Here is a 22,289-nt window from a genome sequence, read left to right as displayed (position 1 = left end):
CTTATAGAACTATGTTGTCCTTCATTTAAATAAATGGGAAAGCCCTTATGGGTGCCCACAACATGACAACTGTGTGTAGTGGGTACCATTTTTAAAGTCACTGTACAACTGAGTCAATGAAAAGGAACCAACTGCACATATATTTCAATTTATAGGACAAGTCTATCTATCTATGGAAATCAATGTATTTTTATAGTTTAGAGTAAATCTATATGGATCTAAATAGGGCTTCAACTAAAATAACCAGTTAAATATTTTCTCTAACTACATAATATTTAAAACTGTTACTACTTACCTAATCATTAATTCAAACTGAAAAGCTAATAGCTCATAGCAGAAAGTAAATACAGATCTAAGAACAACATTCCTCAATCATTAACATCTATCAATATTTTTAAAAGTACTGATTAAGAGAAATTAACTTATATTAATATAATTCTGTTTCAGAAAAGTATGTATATTCAAACATATCACCAAACTCTGAACATGACACTAGCTGTCCATTTTTCTTTTCTAAAATATTTAGTGTTTATAGCTTTAACCTTATAGAATTGCAGAAAATGTTTTTTTTAGATATACTTTATCAGATCACGTGTAGCATTAGTACTGCTGTTGATTCAGAAGTTGTAAAGCATAGTCTTGCTCTTGCCTAAAAATAATATAGAATTTCTCTAAATTTACACTATTCCAGTCCCTGTTACCAGATTAAAAGCTCCAAATTTACATGTTACCAAGAGTATAGGGTATTCTTTTGATGGCTCAGGTAGCTCTGAATAACGATTGTGAAGTAGTCCCAAAGAAAGGAAGACCCAAAGCCCATTGATAGAGAACATGCCTAGAAGCGTACATAAAATACAATATTTTATGTCTTTAGCTAAAATAACTGAGGCTGTAGGGCTGGAAAAGACCTCCATTTCAGACTTTGGAAAACCACTGCTGGTCAGGTTATGCAACGGTGGCCCAAAAGGACCAATAAGCTAAATCTTTACAATCGGAGTTCATTTATGTTTATGTGCAACTGTAGTGCATCAACTATAGTGTTGGTGGTGCAAAGTGGGTTTGGTACCATTGACTTCATATCAAGTAAGTGTGACACAGAAACAATAAAACTTCCTGTTATTGATCATATATAAAAGTCTCACTCTGACTTTCCACTGATTTAGATGGGACTTTAAATCCCTTCAGCAGCCATAGTCTATCCATCTATGAATGGAGACGATCTCTAGAGGTCAGTAAGCAACTGATATAAGAAAAACCCAAGATTTGCATTGGGTTACAGAAGACCCGTGTTCAGGAAATGTAGATAGGTTTCCCTCAAGAAGCTGTCCTAAGGGTGGATTCACTGTATAAGTAAGTACTGGAAAGGAAACATAATTCCCAACACCATGCTTCTATCACAAGGCTAATGTAGGGGTATTTGAATGGGAGAACTAATGGACAGAGGGTTCATATCCAAAACTGAAATCAGGCTTAATTTAGCAAAAATAAGGGGGGGAGCTCCTTCACCCCCATTATCCTGGGTAACAGGATTTAGAAACACTTGTTTACCCGCCGCCCCCTACAGTTCTTCCCTTAAAACTATCCATTTGCACAAATACTAGTGCAGTATGTGCAAGATTACCTCCTACTGAAAAGGCCATGGAAAAAGTCAAGCCATGCTTCCTAACAGCCAGGTTACAATGAGAAAAATGTCATCTTGCAAAACTATTCAGTTTCAGAATGTGTTCTATATACTTGAATAGTCGGGCACAATAATTTAGATTGGCATGATACCAGTCATTCACTTTTACAAAGTAAATAATCTCTGCAAGTAAATGTATGATTTAAAAATGTTTGTATGAATTTCTCAGACCTTTCCACTTCAAATATAAATGTCAGCCCCTAATTGTGAAAGAACGACATGCTTCATGTTATTAGGACACCAAGAATGGCAGAGAAATAAGCTATAAATGTATCTAAAGGTATGATTCCCATCAGTGAAAAAGACTGTAGAAAAGAAAACAAGAGGTAGTACATACATATACCTTGAGGACACATATACATACATAGAATAGCTTAGCTTCTCTTCTGAATTTCCAATACTTTTTCTCGCTGCACATATAGTGCAATGCATAATTAGGCTACACAGTTAACAGTATTTTACTTTTGTTTTGACACTAAAGGGGAAGTTGCAATGAGATTTACCACTAGTTCTATGCATTTTATTTTACCACAAAGTGCAGAAAAGTTTAAAAGCTATCTGTTGGCTTTAAGTGGGCATTTAAAAGAGCATGTTATAATAATATGGATTTCCTCATCTGGTCTACAATTAAAATACAGGTATTTACGAAATACTGGAAATTGAAACTGATTATAAATGTGAAAACGAATTTGTAAAATTTGCAGATCAGAACTGATAGTTTCCCAAAAATCCAGCAAGAAGTTCTCCTGCACATATCCCATTTAAATAAATGGAATCTGAGCAAGAGGCAGTGGCCCATATATGAAAAATATTGCCCTGTGTCAATGTTTGTGCTAAGTGTGTAAAAAGTGTAATTGTAACTTATTGTAACTTTGCTCTTGTTATACCACTGTTGTCTTGCCCATGGATTAAATCAAATGAGGCAACATAAAAGTATTTTTCTTTTTACTGAATGAGCAAATCAATGACACATCAGTTTTGTAAATTTATGTGCAAAAGCATTGAAGTGCTTTACTAAAAATTACAACATAGAAACACATTAACAAATTCATACAATCAGATTTAGAAATATAACAACACAAAGAGGAAACAGAATTACAGTACATTTACAACACAAGACAAATACATGGAATTCATTAGAAAATATTGTAATAAATAATTCATGAATTATAGTGCAATTGATTTATGCATAAATAGAACTAATTGCCTAGAAATCAGTTATTAACAAAATCTGTCAAAAATCAAGGCAGCCACAGAGTTTTACTAAATTACTGCAACAATGGAAATACTGCAATTAAAAAAAACACACAAATACAGGTATTTGTACTGTAAACAACTAAAAAAACAGTATTACTAAAGTTAATATACAATTTAATTTAATATAAAATAGTCATTAGCTACCAGAAATGGTTTAAACAACTTTACTGAGCAGTAGTTCTAAAAACAGAGGCACTGTTTTCTTTTTTTAATATAAAATACTTGAGAAACATTCAAATAAGTAGAAAGCATGTAGGGCTTGCTTTCACCTTCATTTAAAAGTCTGCTGAAATATGTATTTTCAGAGACTTGTCAATTTCTAAGTAGCATCTGGTAACTGAATTTAAAAGTACTTCAAAATTATAACTTAAACAACCTTTTTAAAAGAACACATTAGGGGTGGATAAGGGGAGTCTATGCATTTCCCTGCCTTTCCTCAGTTGTATAATCAAAGGTTCAGACCATTCATTAGAAATAATTACATTTCTTTTTTAAAACGTACAGGTTGAGCATTATCTACAAACTATCAAAAAATATTTTAATATACTATTTCTGACCAAAAATAAATACAAGTACTAAAATGCTGAAAATTAATATTACATATAAAACTACCACTGTTAAAAGTCAATAGCAAAATGATCCCTGATTTTATGAATCCTGTTACTTTTTTGGTCAGGCCACCTTTTAAAATGATATTAAAAGTGTACTGTAATGTCTTTGATATATATATCTCTGACTAAAGTCTAATATTGTCTGAGAAATTAAAAAAAAAGAAAGGCTGAGATCTAAGAAGTCGTGCAACAGTGGGAAATCCTCTCACAGTGGAATCCCCCTCTTATGTCACGTGACACAGTGGTCCAGAGGCTCTTGACCCTCAGGAACCATTTTTCAGGGGGAGCAAGGAACTGTAGTGAGAAGGATGAAAATGATGGGTGTCTAAGAAGGATCCCAGCTCATGTATTAAGCAGTAACCTAAGTCCCAATAGCTCTCCAAGTCAAATGTTCTAGAAAAGACAGTGAAACCTGTAATCTTTTTTTTTTCTACTGGGAAAGACGCAAGAAATCAATCATCTTAATCCTGACAAAAATATGGCTTAGTTCTTCAAAATGAAAGATGACCTGGACACCTGATGTTGGATGGTCTCTTAATTTCTCTAACACAGAATTTTGCTTTTAAAAGATTTCCTAATACGCAACAGAGCTGAAGAAGATTCAGCACGGAACTAAGAGGCCAGTTTTGTTACCTTTATTTTATATCGTCACTCCAGTTTTTAAAATATCAAAAAGAAAGGGCTGATTCCCCTCTCAATAGTTTATTATGAAATGTTACCAACTGAGGTGGATAGCATACTTTTAAAATATAACGGCATGTGAATTCAGATGGTATAATTCACAGAGTCGAAATAAAATTACCTTACAGAAAATGTTGCTTAGAACGTGTTCAGTCACACATGCGTGGCAAAATACAGTGTCTGAAAATTGTAAGCTTTCCCATAAAAATCTAGTTTTTCAATGAAAAAGGCCATGGATGTCTCCATTAATATGATATATGATTTGACAGTATACCCAGGTTACATAGTATAAAATCTAGTGGCTATGATCCTTCCCTTAGGGGGCACATTGCCAACACATAAGGAATTTCCATAGGGCTCAAAAGCAACTCTGTTGCTCTCCTTACGCCCTGAGCCCACAGGTAGCACAGTGGATGGTTTTCAGGGACTGGATGTGTACGTGTGTCCCAGACGTTCACACAGCTCCACTTGGTCAAGTTACATAAGCTCTGGTGCTTGCAAAAATTGGGGGTGCACACAGGGATCCCATCTCCCAGGCCGCCTTAGTGGACTGTTTACGTGCTTGCTGGGAGAGCCAAGTGGAACATGGTAAATCTATGAACACAAAGGGATTCTTCTTGCAGGAAAGGATCATGCCCAGTATGAATACTCTGAAATTCATTTAAAAAACTGTAATCTAAAGGTAACTGGTCCTCTGAGATTCTATGAAAAGTTATATATTTAAAATGAACTGCCCGGCTTCCAAACAGTAAATATACAAATAATCTCTAGTTACTGAAGATTCAAAACAGTTTCACTGTTTCATATCTGTAATTCTATAAGACCCTGAACTGTAAATTTGGTTATTAGCAAAGTGATGATGTATCGGCCCACCAAAATGAAAACCTGATGTTCATTTTGATAAAGTAAAAAGTTCTGAAATGTCACAGCAGCAAATACATTACTGTTACAAGTGAGGTTTTTCAGTAGGAGTGTTACACAATCCTTAAATAAAACGTAAGTAGTCATAACACCAACTAACTAATCAGCACACTTAAACCAAAATAACCATTCTCAAGCTCATTCTGTGCACATTATGAACATGCTCTAATCTGCATTCCAACTTTCATCTTTAACCCTTACAAGTTAGCTTATTTTCCACACTAAAGGAAAACAGTTAATTTTATGCCTTTAGTATTCCATCTTATTTAATAGTTAATCATTCTATAGCTACACTAAATTTGTCAGTTTTCACAAGTATATATTTTGTAAACACCAATTTCTTGCTAAACCAACAATAAAATGAAAAGAACCAAGTTTTATACCTAACACACGCTTTTTAAAATGAAACTTTATCTATATCAGATGTTTAGCCTTTATGTAGTTTCTCTTCCATAGAAAATTCTATATTCAGCTAATACTTCACAATAGTTTCCAAGTTAAGAAACTAGCACTGTCCCCTAAATTTCCCTTGATTTGTATTATTTTCAGCTACTTGCAACTTCTGAAAAATTCTGAGGCATAAATGTCTTCAAAGTATTAATCATGTATTTCCTTAATAAGATGGATTATTGAATGGCTAGGGTCACTCTTCATCAGTAAAAAAAAAATGCTTCACATGACAAATACATGTTATTCCAAACATTTTATGCTATTGACTACTGAATAAAACCTGAATCTTTTTCACTTATTTGTACAAGGATTATATTAAATACAAACTATCACAATTGTGATCGATTCTATCATTTTGTCCACAGTGAAAACCCTGAATAAAGTTATTCTTCAAAAAGGCATGTATGTGGTTTCTGAACTGTAAAATTTGTCTTCTGACTAAGTGAATTTTTCTGTTTCTCATGTGTGTATGTTGAACACAGCCGCATACACACGCACACACGCACGCACACACACACACGCACACAGAGGTTTCTAACAAATGAAACTATATAGGCTTGCTGCTATTTTTGCAGGTGCCAGTCCCTGAATCCGTTATGTTAAATAACCCAGTGTCTTGCAATCGGAGTTTCTTTTTCGGCGGAGTCTTCAGCGTTCCAGATCTTTCTTTAACTTTGTATTCTAAAGTGCTGTGAGGTACCCCATATATTCCTTGTGCTTTGGAAACACTCATTTTTCCACTCATTACCATTGTGATAGCTTCCTCCATTATTTCATGATCATATTGTCGGTAGCGACCACGTTTTTTCCTTGGCTGTTTGTTATCCTTGCGATCTAAACCATCTTCTGTGGATTCAGAGGTGCCATCAACAATTCCATTCTTAGCATTAAGACACAAAGGAGAGAGGTCCCCATGCAGAAAGTATGAATCAACACTTGACTGAGTTACAGATGCAGAACATTCGATTTTGTTCTGTTTTGGGAGTATATTTTTCAATTTTTGAAGAGCTGATCCTTCTAAGACTGATGGGGTTTTGGAAACATGGTACATAACATCCAGAAGTCCAGCACTATCAGGCTGTTGTTTGGGCACAGCATTGATTCTTAGCTGAGGAATTTTTAACTGTACTGTTGGAGCTGAAGTTTCATATTGTACGTTTTCGTTTTTTTCTTTAAACTGAGTGACCATTCTTTGTAGAGTTAACTGATGGAGGTAACTGGAAGCTGTTGGGAATCTTAATTCTGAGGTTTCAAGTAGAGTGAGTTTACTTTTTTCTGTGCGCTCTGCTTGAGCTTTTGCCCACAAGGCTACTTTTTGCAGCACTGCACAAGTTTCTCTACTGTCTTTGTAAGAGTAACTGTCATTGAAATCTCGAGTTTTGTTTCTAAAGGATGCAGGCTTTCCTGCTGGTAAGGCTTCTAAGTGGAGAAGTAAAGTTTTTTGAGGTATGCCATAAAGTATGCCTGCTTTATTAATGTCCAGTGCTCCGGACTGAATGTCTTTCAACGCTTTTGAGAGCAAACCATCTGCAAACTCAGCACTTCTTTCCACATAGTCCTCTCTGTGTCTGTGGAGTCTCCTGGATGGATGGAATGAAACGATGGTGAACTGATGCATGAGAGACTCTCACACAGCTATGGAAGGGAAGGGTCCACTCCTTTATTATACTCCTTGCTTAGGTAACATCACTGCTTCTGATACTTTTAAGTCTTTGAGATGTGGTAGCTATTGATTACCATAGCAAAAGCTACAGTTCTGGTAGGACCATGTGTCAAAAATGATACCCCAGCTTCTACAGCAGCCCTTCCAAGAACTTTAAATCCTAGCTCAGTATATGATAACTTTCGTATCTGCTTGCAATTCCCTTTTGACAGATGCTTGCAGAGTAACACTTAAAAACTTTACACAATTTAACATCCATTGAATGCCCCCATCCAAAAGGAGTTTTGTTAGTAGAAACGTGACGTTACCGCTAAACAAGTAATAAAAGAGTCAACCCCCTCATAGAAACTTCGTTGCAACTACTAACAGAAAACATATTAAAACATCCAACTAATTTTTCAGTTTTGCAATTAAGTCCTAATCTTACATCCTAATTGCTAATAAAATGATCTATTTTTTCCACGACTATCTGAAAAAACAAGCAATTTCAAAACAACATGGAATAATTCTATTGAACTGTTAGTCTTTTAAAAAAAGTTTGCAAAAAGCACAATTGACAAAAAGAGCCTGCTATTGATGGAAGGATGCTAAAATTATAATATCTGTTATTTAACTATTATTTCAGTAAATAGTACATTTCAGCACATTAAACATCTAATAATAAATGGGTCTCTCAGCAGCATAACACGAGTGGTAGTATCAAAATGCAAGAATGGCCATCAAGAGCTCTCTCTTTCATTAGGAAACAATAAGGAGTATAGCTGTTTTTTTAAAAAAACTTTCTACTATTAAAATGTAAATATTTTTCTTTGTCTCTAAATCATGAAGAATAAATTTTCTTCAATAGCCTAGTTTCCTTATGTATGTAAGCATTCAGTAAAGTTTGGTGATTGTTCTGATAACTTTTCTTTAACAGAAAAATGTGAAAAACACAAAATGAAACATATGAGTTATATATGAACACACAATTATGAGTGAAACTCCTTGGCAAAAGCAAAACATGTGTCAGTAAACATTTTACAGAAATCGGTTACAAAAGAAATCTGTTTTCAAGCTTAAAATTTAATTTCCATTTATCACGTTTAACAAAACAAAAATAATGCTTATTTGCTTACCCAGACACAGAATTTTCAGAACAAGATCCATCATATGCTGACTGTTCCAAGCTTGTTTTCTTTGTAGAAAGATCTAGCACTCCATCCCCTATTGTAATAGCAAACAGTATAAGGATTACTTAGGTAATAGGTTTCCTTTACAGTAACAAAATTCATTTTTGATTGTATCCCTCCCTCCTTACGCTGGTCTACGACAGTAATAAAGATCTTCTGTTGTTGCTATCTCTAACTTTACAAAACATCGAAGTACAATGGTCGGGTCGCTGTAGGTAAGATCTACCAATTTGTAGGTCTCAATTTGTAGGTTGTCAACACGATTAATTCTTCATTCACCAGTTCCTCAAAGTCACCCTTACCCTGCTACAATTAGGCTTGGCTCCAAGAGAAGGCTTTTTTCAAGCCTAGCTTTTGCTGAGGTGCATGTGATCTTCCTGTAGATTACAGCTGGGGAGTGAGGGTTAACCATGCCTTCCCCAACTGCACTCTCTAGGAAGATTACTCCCCATTAAGCTTGAAAAAGCTAAAACATTTCTTTCAAGCCTGATTACTGGCAGTGGAGAGAAATATGAGTGCCCTTGGAGAATGCATGTGCTGTAGTGGTGTGTGATGAGTGCCCATGACAGTTTATCGGGTTTTCAAAATGCGCTCACAGATCTAGAAAGGTTGGTGACCTATGGTGCAGGTCATGTATGCCCCCAGCACTGTGACCAAATAGGGTTCCAAGTTCCACATATAAGCCTAATCTATACATGCAGCAGAATGAGAAAAGTGGTAAAATGTACTGTACTACTTCTGCCTGGAGACGAAGAATGCTTTTTTAATGCTCCCCTATCCATGCCACATGACCCGGAAGCTGTCTGCGGACAAACACCGGCTCCCTCAGCCAGTAAAGCGAGATGAGCGCCGCAACCCCAGAGTTGTTCGCGACTAGACTTAACTGTCAGGGGTCTCTTTACCGTTTTCCAGCAAGTTAAAACCTAGCATACCAGAGAGAAAGGTACTAATCCAGTCTGTTTCACAATGTGCTAACCTTCTAATTGCAGGAAGATTTTACACACAGGAACATTTAAAAATGTGATTGCCCACAAGCAACCTAAAATGATACTGCCCATCCTACTATCTCATTCTTCTGCATATATGTTTTACATTCAACTGATGGCAGATATATATAAATTATGCAATTAGAATATATACCATTAAGATGGGTAAATGAGCTACATAATGAGATGACAGAAAGCTACTTCTCATATTGCCATGTTCTTAATTACATGGCAGTGGCACAATATTGGGTAGTATTAAGCATATCTGGCGCCGTGGTGCAAAGCTCCCTCTGGCGGTGCCCCCCCTTCCCCAGAGTTTTTAAGGGAGGATGGCGCTGCCGGCGGGGCTGGAAGGGCGGGCAGCAGTTGGAGGGCAGCTCCTCCAGCGGGGAAGAGGCGGAGGGTGGACGTGGCATCTCCTGGCTCAGCTGGCCGCTTCGTGCCACGGTGGCCATGGCAGATGGAGGCTCTGGGTGCAGCTTCGGCACGGCATGGAGGAGGCGGGCGAGGGTGACAAGCTGATGCTGGGAGGTGCCACGTCCAGCCTCTGCCTCTTCCATGGCGCCCTCCAGAACTTGGCGCCCTGGCGCCCCTCTATGGGTAAGACGCCCCTGGGTGCATGCCATGTTTAACTTAGGAAAAATGCTGCAGCTTAGCACAAAAGCACTGGGAGGCATATCCTTAATTATATAGCTTTAAAGAGAATATATTGGCAGATAGTTACAGATATTCAGCCATTTCAAAGTACAGGTTGAACAAATGGGTTGGAAATTGGGGATTTCTCTTTAGCTTAAATTTCAGATATCAGAAATGAGTAAAAGTGTCTGTAACCCATCCTAAGAAGTGCCTGGTCATTAGTACTCTTCAGGTATTTGATAGGAAAAGTGGGGGAATAGCAAGGTCTGACCAAAATAAGTGGTGAACAGGTGTATTTGCAATTCTGGGCACCTGTCAAAGTTGACCCACAGCCAGGAAGGAAATTAAGGATCCAGTATGATAGTTGGACCAAATCCCCACTCCTGAGGCTTATAGGACATCATCTTCATCTGCCTGGCTGAGTTGCAAGCTATTATTTCAATAAGTGTCTTTAATAACTACTTTTTATAACAGCCATCGCTAATATGATATATAAAATGTATACCTGTCAGCATTTTCAGCCATTTGACTTTGTTATATTGTACAACAGAAGTATCAATGACATGCTTACAACCCATTTCACTGCTCTTTGGCACTGTACACACCTGGAGGGTATTAGATTTTACTCCCTCAATCTTCATTGCTCAGTGCAGTCCTACTCCTCTTCTACTCATTAAGATATCTGAAATTTAGGCTAAAGAGAAACCCCCTGCTTCATGGCCCATTCGTTCAGCTGCTGCAACCCCCAACCCCATCATGCAACCCCCAACCTCATCATGCAACCCCCAACTCCATCATGCTGCTTGGAATAAAACTACACATTTTCAGAAAGGGCATTTTCTGAAAATGAAAACAGCAGCTGTAGAGAAGATGTATTAACACAGGTAAGTATAACTCCTACTACAAACCCCCACCTCCAATGTTGAAAGTCAAAAAGAGGCAAGTTTAAATGCTGGCTTCTAAAGTAAAACATACATATATAGAAAATTTATACAACAAAATAAATTAATTTTCACTAAATAAGTATATGTCTGTGAACAGTCTTATTCCTTCTATTTAAAGAGGTTATAGTAATGGAATAAATTTATATAATACCAACAATTTATTTTGTGTCTACAAAAGTCCATATATTAATCCATCCAACAAAAGGATAATTAAGACCTAAGGATGCTAACTTGCTCAGTATTAATTCTCTTTAATGGCATTTTGAAAAGTAAAACGGTTACTGCTAACTCTTTGTTCTGCATTTTTAAATAAATAACTTTAAAGATGCACTAATTTACGTGGAGAAGCTGCAATACTTAACTCCCTTTCACTGAAATCAGTGACTTGACTTTGGAAGAACTATCTCCTTATTTCTTTCATGAAGTCCTGGTTAGAACTAAATTACAAATGAACTTCATATGAGCTGTCCCTTCCTGGTTTGATTTGCATATATGGTCAATTTAAGAGGGATTTTTAAAAAACAAAAACAGAGAACAATGCTTACAACTCTGAAAGAACATCAAGGTTAATCATTATGCCCAACTAACGATACTTTCAATCTTCATTTGTGGCTGACAGCACATTTAGCAGAAATACGCAATTCAGTCTTGTAATTTGCCACTTGCCTGCACTAAGTAGCTGGCAGCTTTCCATGGGTAAGCACCCAAGTGGCAAATTATATTGTCCTCTACAATTTTCACTGCAGGTGTAGCCAGCACATGCGATTTCAGGGGCAGTAAGCTAAGGCTAGCTAGCCTCCCATCAATCTGTTTTCTCTTTTTACTGGTCTTTAAAGGCAGAAGCCACAGAACCTGATACAGTGGCTGTGATTCCCTCGCTGGACTTTCGTATCTAGGAGCTGCAGCAGGGAAGAAAATCAGTGCTTTTCTTATGCTGTGTGTGGGACAATAAGCACAGTAATCTCGCTTCCCTCTTGCTTGCTTTCACTTGGATTCAGAGACTACGGGAAGTGCTGGTGGCAAAGGAAGTGGATGACTCCCACAACAACTGGTTACAAACTGGTTACATTTTAAATGCCCTACTCCAGCAACTACTTAAGAGATATATTCCAAGAGGTTCTCAATTCATTTTTAAAAACTCAATGTGAACAGGTGTGATTAAAATCTGCTCATTTAAATATGGTGCAGTCATACGTGCAAGAGAATCATGTATGATCTGTGGATTGTGGCACCTATCTTTACAAATTATTCTGTATAGATAATAGTAAGTGAAACTGTGTTCAAGATAGCTTTCTTGTTTATCATAAAACTCAATGAATTTCATTTCTAATCACATCAAACAAACAACAAAAAAGAAATTTACCTTGCTGAGTATTCTGCTCTTGTATTCGATTCACAGTGAGGTCTAGAGGGCTATCCTGTTCTTCCTGAAATGAATTTTCTGTTTGGTTCATTTGGATACCTTTACATATCAGACTTGTTTCATATGACGAACCGTTTCTATTTTCTTGCATTTTACTACTTTTTGAAATGTATTCAATTGCAAATTGACGGATCATCTTTTTCATTAATTCCTGAGCAACTAAGGGAATGTTAGGATCACAGTTCTGAGGAAGATCTGTAGGAAAATAATAGCAAATAAACATATGAATTAGAATAAACACATTTACTGCATTTGCTTTATCCGTCCGCATCAAGACTTAATACACCAATGGAACATTTATCAAGTTGTCGGTCTATGCCATGGGTAGGCAAACTAAGGCCCGGGGGCCAGATCCAGCCCAATCGCCTTCTCAATCCGGCCCGTGGACGGTCCAGAAATCAGCTTGTTTTTACATGAGTGGAATGAGTCCTTTTGCTTAAAATGCATCTCTGGGTTATTTGTGGGGCATAGGAATTTGTTCATCCCCACCAAAAAAAATATAGTCCCCCCCCCCACAAGGTCTGAGGCCCCCTGCTGAAAAAGTTTGCTGACCCCTGATCTATGCTCTACAGATTTCACTTATTTAAATAGCAGTTAATTCAACATTTTCCGTAAGTCCTGTCGGCTCAACGAACTCAAGAGCTAAAATCCAAAAGAAAGAATACAAATATACACAAGAGAATCGCACTTGTAGTCAAATGTTTATCTAGTTTTTGCTCTAAGATCTTCAATGCCGAAGAGGCAGCTGCTTCTTCAGCTCTCAAAATACATAAAATCTGGACGAGAAAGTCCTCAACTGCATAGAATTGGAAGGAACCCCAAGAGTCGGCTAGCCCAACCCCCTGCATTGCAGGAATCTTGCACAAGAAGCTTCCATGAATAGACAACCCTCACCCCTTACCCTAGTACCCAGCAGAAAAGTACTTTGCCCATGCATTCTGAATTACTGCTATCATCTGAGCAGGACATCAATTTACTTTTCAAAAAGTATTTATATCCCACCATTTTTCCATTCAAGGTAGTTTACAAAAAAGGTATTATTAATAAAGCAATATCCCTGTCCCACTTGCAAACTGATTTTAAGGATCAATGTTTGCTACAGCAAAAATAGGCAGAAACATGTAATACTGTAGTAGGAAACGCTTAATTGGCACTAGGGCTGAACCATGTCTGGCTTTCAACATTGTGATATACCAATATAACACGATGACTGAAATAAGGATGTAACTATGTAGAGGTGAACAGGGTAATGTCCTGTAAAGTGCTATTACTTAGGGCAGTGATGGCCAAACGTGGCCCTCCAGCTGTTTTGGGACTACAACTCCCATCATACCTAGCTAACAGGACCAGTGGTCAGGGATGATGGGAATCGTAGTCCCAAAACAGCTGGAGGGCCAAGTTTGGCTATCACTGACTTAGTGGTATAAAATGGATACGTGTTTACTTACCTTTAACATATTTTTACAACTGTTATTTTATAGTACAGAGCAACAGGGGCAGAAGGCACCGTGATAACTGGCTTCATGGTTTTTCCCACATCACAATTTTTTACATAGCACACACACATATTGTGATTCGCGATATATCGCCATGTTGAATATTATGAAAGTGTTACCGCAATGTGAACTTCAAACTGATTTTTGACAATGTATCGATACACTGCCCAGCTCTAATTGGCACAAGAGTATATAAGTCATGCATATATTACATGAAAGCTGACAAACTAAAATTGAAGACAACATGAAGATTATTAGATCTAGAAATTCCTGCAAAGTAAATGAGGTACCCACACTTGATTGGCTTTTGTTTAGCCCTACAGGATCTGATGCATAATTTTGGTATGCTCCTGAAGCTGCCATTACTCTTGGATTCTCAGGCAGAAAATCATGTATGTGGAAATATTGCAGTTATATATTATGTGCTAAATAAACAATGCCTGGAAAGCAGAGGTGTACACCACCATCCATGCCCTTGACTGAAAAGCCTAGTGTACATTTGCTCAAAAAGGCAAGAAATTATGGAAACAGTCATACATTCTATGACGTGTATGTGTTCAGGCTGCTGACTACTGCTAACTACTCTCCCTTTGCTCTCCACAAGTAGCTCCAGCATAGATACAGGACCATCCTGCATACAGTTCTATGCCAACCAAAAGGGAGGCCCACCCCATAACCAGTTTCCCCTTAAAGTAGCTTTAGCATAAGGTAAGTGAATCAGAAATGCTTTCCATTAGAAAAGTTTTTTTTAAAAAAAAAATTAATAAAGAAGAATATAAAGCTACACTGGGACAGACTGGCAATGGCAAACAGAACATATGAAAATTGCAAAGGGATGGCAATATCCAATTGCAGGTTTGTGTGTTGAAAGTGATTCAAAAGAATTACTAGACAAATACAATCAATTATGACATCAATTGAAGTAATATTACCTTTCTTGCGAAAGAGTGCATTTAGGTAATTCTCTGCTTGGCACTCAATTTTATCAGTGTTGGACTGGCCCTGAGATGATAGTTCCTCTGTAGGTGTTGACTGCAAAGAACCAATAATTGTCGTATGATCCTAAAAGGTATAAAGAACACTTCTAAATATGGGTAAATTATGGCTCTAAAAATTTGCAAATAGTGACTAAGATTAAGAAGGATTTCCATTTTAAAAATATGCATTCATCAGCTCTTTTATACTGTAAAATAATTTGAATTCAAATAAGATTTTAATAAATATATTAGAAACCATCTCTTTCAACAATTTATAGCACACATACTCACACTGACTGTGTCTTTATGTAAATTACAAAAGGAACATTTTTCATCCATAGACCAGTCAGCCACTTCTTCTGGTTCACAGTCTAGAGGGGGAAATTAAAAGAAAATTATAAAAATAAAGTGTTAAAGAAACTTATAATTGACTACTACCAAAGGCAATTATCTGTTTAACTATTCTTAAGAAGAGATACTTTTACAATGAGCTGTCACCATGAGAAGATTGCATATGTACACAGCACACTGTTTTCAAAAAGATATACTGTATTAGTTTGGAGCCCAAGCAGATTAGTGACTTTTTCTGTTTTTTTCAATGGAGCCTAAGTGCAAGCAACTATGACAAAACTTAAATTCCAGATTTCAGTGGAAACTAAGAATGACTAAGGCTGCAATCCCAAACCCCAGGACGCCCTCATGTTGGCTACCTCTGCTACCTCTACCTAACTTGGGAGTATGCCCCATGAAACTTATTTTTGAATAAACATGCATAGGATTCTAACACATTCTATTGAACACACTGAGCTGTATTCTCTCCTCTAATATTGGATATGTGAAACATAAGTTACAGTGGTACCTCTAGTTACGAGCTTAAATTGTTCCAGAGGTCTGTTCTTAACCTGAAACTGTTATTAACTAGAGGCGTGCTTTCGCTAATGGGGCCTCTTGCGGCCGCCAGCACACGATTTCCGTTCTCATCCTGGGGCAAAGTTCTTAACTTGAGGTAACTCTTCCAGGTTAGCGGAGTTTGTAACCTGAAGCGTTTGTAACTCGAGGTACCACTGTATTTGCTTTCAGGAACTTTGAATATTTCTCCATACTTCATTCAGATTGGGTTGTGTTTGTTTACAAAATTTAACACACTAGCATAAAGACTAAGAGTCTAGCACTAGCCAATTCTGTTTCTAACACTAGGATTTTTTCTAGTACCTAGAAGGCAGAGTAGTACTCTGTTAAGGAGGTGATGAAAATGCCATTGTCAGCTCCTGCTTAGTCAACCAATTGGGGGAAGACAAGGGGCATGACAGTATAAGCAAGATAGCAGCAGATGCTGGTAGGGCAATGCAGTTGAGTTGCTACTAAAGAAAATGTTGGCTGTTTAAAGATCAAAATAAATGAACACAGCACTGTGTATTTTCTTCGCTGGAGTCTGCACTCCAATAAATAAAACAACACTTTCTAGCACCTATTAATCTATAGAAATCCCAAAGGGACTAAATTCAACAGGTATATATGGTGGAACAGCAACGAACTAGAAAATCCCATACTGTATCTATCTTAGGAAGGGCAATTTAATTATAGAAAATAATTGTGTCACCATAAATTAGTTCCAACTGAACTATACAATATACCATACCTTGCTGTCTTTAATTAGTAGCTGGAGAAAACTCATAATAACACTAAATTCTATCATGTCAAATTTTTCAAGATCTCTCCATATAAAATCATCCTGATTTTATGAAACCTAAACATTTTGATATCTCATTTTTCTCTTAAATATTTTTCACTGAAATAAATGGGGCTCTAAAATGTTTAGATGGCAGGATTGTATATCTTGCTAGACTAGTACTTAAAGTAAAATGTATGTTCTCTTAAGCAAGTATTTACAGATTTTTTTTCTTTTTATATTATTTGTTACATTTTATTTATTTATTTATTTAAAACATTTATATATTGCCTTTCAATGCAGTTTACAAAGACTAAAAACAACACAAAGAACAATAAACAATTCAGCATATAGACAACAATAAAAAAAAACAGCAGGTAAAAGTGCAATAAATTGAGAGTTTAAAATGTGGGCAAATGAGAGTTGCTATTTAATATAGTAAAAATGTTTTAAATGATTGGGTCATCAATCTAATTTCTGCCTGGTGCCTAAAAGAAAACAAAGTTGGCATTAGGCATATCTCACCAGGACGGCATTTCAAAGAGGCAAGCCATTCCCTTTGTACAATGGGTATTGATAGATGACCACTGTGTACTGGTCAATTAATATCTTCCTTTCCTTCAAGAAGAATGTCAGTGCAACTATATGAAAGTAATAATAATGCTTAGCATTTATAATGCTTTTTATGAGTGTTGAGTTCCACAAACATCAGGTATGCTGAACCAATGAGTCCTACATTTTGCTGAACTACAACTCTTATCAGCATTAGCCGGCATGGTCATAATGGGATAATGAGGACTGTAGTTCAGCATCCTCTGGAGCAGGAGAGGGGAAGACATGTTTGCCATCCTCATATACATTATCTCAGAGAACCTTTCCAATCTCCTAAATTAGGTCACGAAGGTAAGTGGAGGTAATGTCTTGACTTCACAGCCAAAATGTGAAAATACTGTCTATCAATATTTAAATTAAACAAACAACTTATAAAATGAGAGGAAACTTGAAATGGCTTTAGTCCGTCTTTGGTGAAATGCCTCACAAATTTTCCTTTATTCTTCCTGCCATTGTGTTTTCCAACAGGAGAGGATGCTCAGGAGTAATACAGCATCTTGGACCATTACCTAATTCCAAAAATCACTATGTTTCAAGAGGAATGTCAGCTGTAATGGCATGAAAATCCCCTACAACTTTTAGGAAACCAGCTTAATTTGTCTGTCTCCGCAGGTGGCGTATTTAGGTAGGTAACCATATCTACGGAGGAGAGGAAGTCCACTAAGCCTAAACCCTACCAAGTAGTGTTGCATCCATGACAAAGGAACCATAACAAGTTATTCCACCTTCAGATCATTGTCATCCCAGTCAACACAAAACATGAAAGCAAGACTGTGTCCAGACACTTGAGTGGTGAAAGATATTAACAGACAGACTCATAGCTGTCATGGAGATCATGGAACACTATCATGACAAGTATCGGTAGATCTCAGCATGGATGAAATCCCTCAGAAAACAATCCTGGGAAACTGAGACCATCCAGCTAACTTTGGTAGGAAGACTGTTGGGACTGCAGATTGGGTGATACATCCACCAGAAGCCCAGTTTTGTCTCTAACACTAACCCTTAAGAGCATTCAAAATGACTGCCACAGAACTTTTAAATGGTGAAATTTCAACAGACAACACTACCAGCATTCTCCACTACCCGTCTTCTAGGTTGAAGATACTGCAACAAAGAAAAATCCAGTGGATAAAGCTGACTTTTAACTCAGCATCATCTGACCAGGCTTCTGTGATAAAACACTAGCTTAGTATGTTAATCAAGAATAAAATCTATTAATGGACCTGAATTGAGAAACAGAAGCTTAAAAACAAAAGGGGTGCTGCTAGGATAATGAGATGGGCAAGGGGAGATAACCCTCAAACGTCTACCAGCATTCTGCCCATAAGCCTATCTCTCTGCCCCAGCCCTACCTGCTCCTGCCTTGGAATATGCATACCAAGGCCACTTCTATTCCTCTCTGCCCTGTCCAGACAACTCATTTCCAAGCAGTTCCCAATCACAGTAGAGAAAAACCAACAAATCCCAACACAAAGAACAAGTAGACTGATATACAAGGCTCCCAAAAAGTAGTCTTCCTGACTTCTTTGAAGCCTCTTGTTATTTTCCCTGCTAACATCTCTTTTCATGGCAGAAGCGATAGCGTTGAAGCCATAAACATGGGAAAAGCTTTACTGCTTGATTCTGCTGACTCTGGAATCTAGTCCTCAGCCACAGCACCAACTCTCTTTTAAAAAGTTTTTTTTAATTAAACAATAATTTATTCAAAGAAATATATTTTTACAAATACACATTTGCACAGGATTCAGAAAAGTGAGACTTTATTCAGTTATGATAATAATGGTGCAAAATCATTACTGTTATCATATTTAATTAGTTCAAAAATAATCTTAGCAGTACACCGATTCCTGTTATTCCTTTCATTAGGTAACACCCCAAAAAGAAACTTAACAGTGTCAATATTCTAAAGTGAACAAAATATCAGGAACACTTATGTTAAATCAAGGACGTTAAACTAATCTTAAATCAAGGTTAAAAGAAATGGAAAAGCACTTGTAGAGAACAGAACAAAGACAACAAACACTAAAATTCCCCAGCACAATTACTTATTTTTCAAAAACATGCTTCAAATTGTCACATTATTTAAAGGTAGACTTTAAGCACTTCAAACTTTTTTTTTACCTTCAAATAAACTGAGGTCTCTTCGTAGCCTTGGTCCATAAAGCCCTTCTAAAATACTTTCAAAACCTAACAAAAAGAAAAATTGAAACATTTTACAATTATTACATCAAAAAGTTATTTACACAAATGCAGCAGTGGGGAAAGTATATCATTGCATTTGGGGACAACACAGTAAATGGAGTTTCTTCTCAGTGCTAATTGCCTAGTAGGTATCTTCTTTTTCCCTTCCAATGTCTTCTTCCAAGTGGGTTTTTTTTTGGGGGGGGGGGGAATGGAGTTATTGATAGAATGGCACCATCCACATTGTTGATAACCTTGTACATAATCTCCCCCAGCCCACAAATGCATCTCGGAATAGGGCATTTAGGGTGTTTGGGGGGGGGGGAGATCATGGCTTGTGTGAGAACTCCAGTGAATTGCACCCCCTTAAAATTGTGTGTCCCAGCCCACTGAATCTCTGAAATCCCTTCACACAATGTTGTGGCTTGTAGGATCAAGAAATAGAATTTCCAGAGCTTTGTTCCCAAGTTATCTACTAGATATTTTGGAAAAAGTTTTGTCTGTCCATTTGTTTGTTCACTATACATTTAGATACCTGTGTAGGTAACACTGCCATACTTGGCAGAGGGTTTCTAAGGTGGGGATAGTGCTGTCTGTCGAAGTCTGGATGTCACTGAAACTTGTATTTGCCCATTATTTGACATAGTTTTGCTTGCGTCTTGAGATATCACCACCAAATTCAGTCCTTGTACTCCAGTGGTGGGGATGGAAGACTTCATCACCACCAAGATGCTATTCAGATGTTTGATTCATTTTTAATCAAGATGGTGGACTGAAACATGCTTTTGGAGTAACTAGACATATTTTTTGGCATGATGGCTCCAAACTCACAAATTGCACTATCCATTTAGAATTCACAATATTTGTTGGTTTCTAAAAATATCCAGGCACCACTGGGCACTTCCTAATAGACAGTATTGCTAGGATTAACTTATTATATGGATTGTTGGTTAATAAGAGGCTATCTTTATTGTTCAGTTTAAAATATTTACAAAGTTTCTTTAAAAATTAAGAGAGTTACTGTCTATATTTCTCTGAAGTAAAATTACAACCCAACCCTGTCTTACTACAGTACTACATTATCTCTCTTTTGTGTAATTTATATTTTACATTTTAATACTCTTTAAGAATTCACAACCTGTTTGGTTTAATATTATGTGTTAACTGGACATCTGTATTATTTATTTGATAATGTTTGGCCAAGTTTGCAAGATCAAAGTTAGTATGACAGCTACGATTTATATACAGAGTGGAATGAATTTTGCCTCCTCCTTTCTTGTTCTTCCCTCAAATGATAGTTAACTTGTGGAAACACCAAGGCTATGCTATTACTCATTCCACCTCTAAGATTTAAGTATTTTGGAACACGGTTTAATAGCTGATTTGGGCAAGGTACGTAACTGGATGAGGAAGTTACACAAATAGCTTCTTCTCCAGCTCAGGAGCTCTGTGATTGTTGCCATATACAGTAAGTTTGGGGACGCGGGTGGCACTGTGGGTAAAAGCCTCAGCGCCTAGGGCTTGCCGATCGAAAGGTCGGCGGTTCGAATCCCCGTGGCGGGGTGCGCTCCCGTTGTCTGGTCCCAGCGCCTGCCAACCTAGCAGTTCGAAAGCACCTCCGGGTGCAAGTAGATAAATAGGGACCGCTTACCAGCGGGAAGGTAAACGGCGTTCCGTGTGCTGCGCTGGCTCGCCAGATGCAGCTTGTCACGCTGGCCACATGACCCGGAAGTGTCTCCGGACAGCGCTGGCCCTCGGCCTCTTAAGTGAGATGGGCGCACAACCCTAGAGTCTGTCAAGACTGGCCCGTACGGGCAGGGGTACCTTTACCTTTACCTTACAGTAAGTTTAAAACGCATCTGTCACTCGCTTGGTATATAAATGAAAGGCCAGTATTTTACACGTGCAGAATGTGCAAAGAAGGGCTTCCCCAAACTTGGGTCTCCAGCTATTTTTGGACTACACATCATCCTTCACCACTGCTCCTGCTAGCTAGGGATAATGGGTGTTATAGTCCAAAAACAGCTGGAGATCCAACTTTGTGAAACCCTGGTGTATAGAATATATTTACACTGCACATACATTTTGGATCACCAAACATTACCTATATTGCATATGCTAAAAGCCTAATGAATGGAGGAATCCAGAGACCCCCTTCAGATATACCTTTGATACTATGTATGGTCATAATACACTGTAAAAGGTAGTTTTCTTTAAAAACTACCGTTATGATAACATAGCCTCTTGGGATAGCCATCATTATTTGCATGGTTTATAAAGACAACAGGAAGTCAAATTAAAGAAGTGTACAGCTTGCCCAAAATGGAGGCAATCTAGAAGGCAGCAATAACCACACCAGGGAAGGAAAATATAAGTATCATTCAGTAGTCAAATACCATTCCTCTATTTTGCTTCTTGGAGCCCAGAGCTGAGCACACAAACTACCCAGAAGGAACACATGTTCCACACCAGAGATACTGCCCATTCCCATGCTAGAATGATATATGCAAGACAGTAAATATTGAAGAAGTAGGCAAAATTTCAAAAGCTCCAATTTCCATTCATATGCTGCTTGTTGCAGAGAACACAACTATAACTTTTTTTGAAACTAGACCTAGACTGAAAACAGTTTAAAGGGCAAGTGTTTTAGCACACAAGTGCTTACAATTTTATTATATACATACAGTAAATGTTTTAAAACAGAAAGCATCTTTAACATTTGCATAGTTTTACTAACCTTCCCTTCTAGCTAGCTACCTATAGAAAAGAGGCATTTTGGGATACATGATGGTAAACTAACAGAAACTTAATCAATAAATTCATGACCAGTTTCAATAAATCTGGTCTTTGATGATGTCACACATCCTCTGAAGGTTTGCAGCTTAAGTTGGGGACATTACTGGATGCTGCTCCACCTAAATAGCAGGTG

General features: G+C 37.4%; 1 protein-coding gene across 10 annotated transcripts in view; it reads right to left on the bottom strand.

The window, feature by feature from the left end:
* Positions 1 to 22,289, bottom strand: part of LCORL (ligand dependent nuclear receptor corepressor like) — a 56,706-nt gene that overhangs the window by 17,808 nt on the left and 16,609 nt on the right. For 4 of the 10 annotated variants that reach the window (XM_083457881.1, XM_083457884.1, XM_083457890.1 and 1 more), the window contains exons 2-6: positions 19,301 to 19,366; positions 15,187 to 15,266; positions 14,851 to 14,980; positions 12,363 to 12,617; positions 8,380 to 8,470 (exon numbers count right to left, since the gene is read on the bottom strand). In XM_083457881.1, coding sequence (XP_083314007.1) covers positions 8,380 to 8,470; positions 12,363 to 12,617; positions 14,851 to 14,980; positions 15,187 to 15,266; positions 19,301 to 19,366 — 622 coding nt within the window. Of the gene's footprint in view, positions 1 to 2,609; positions 7,182 to 8,379; positions 8,471 to 12,362; positions 12,618 to 14,850; positions 14,981 to 15,186; positions 15,267 to 19,300; positions 19,367 to 22,289 lie in introns of those variants that run through there. The other 6 variants (XM_083457888.1, XM_083457889.1, XM_083457883.1 and 3 more) reach the window with 4 other exon arrangements.

The sequence above is a fragment of the Podarcis tiliguerta genome, assembly GCF_965153285.1.
Source record: "Podarcis tiliguerta genome assembly, chromosome: 9".
NCBI classification, from domain to species: Eukaryota; Metazoa; Chordata; class Lepidosauria; order Squamata; family Lacertidae; genus Podarcis; species Podarcis tiliguerta.
This window is presented reverse-complemented; position numbering and strand designations above follow the sequence as displayed.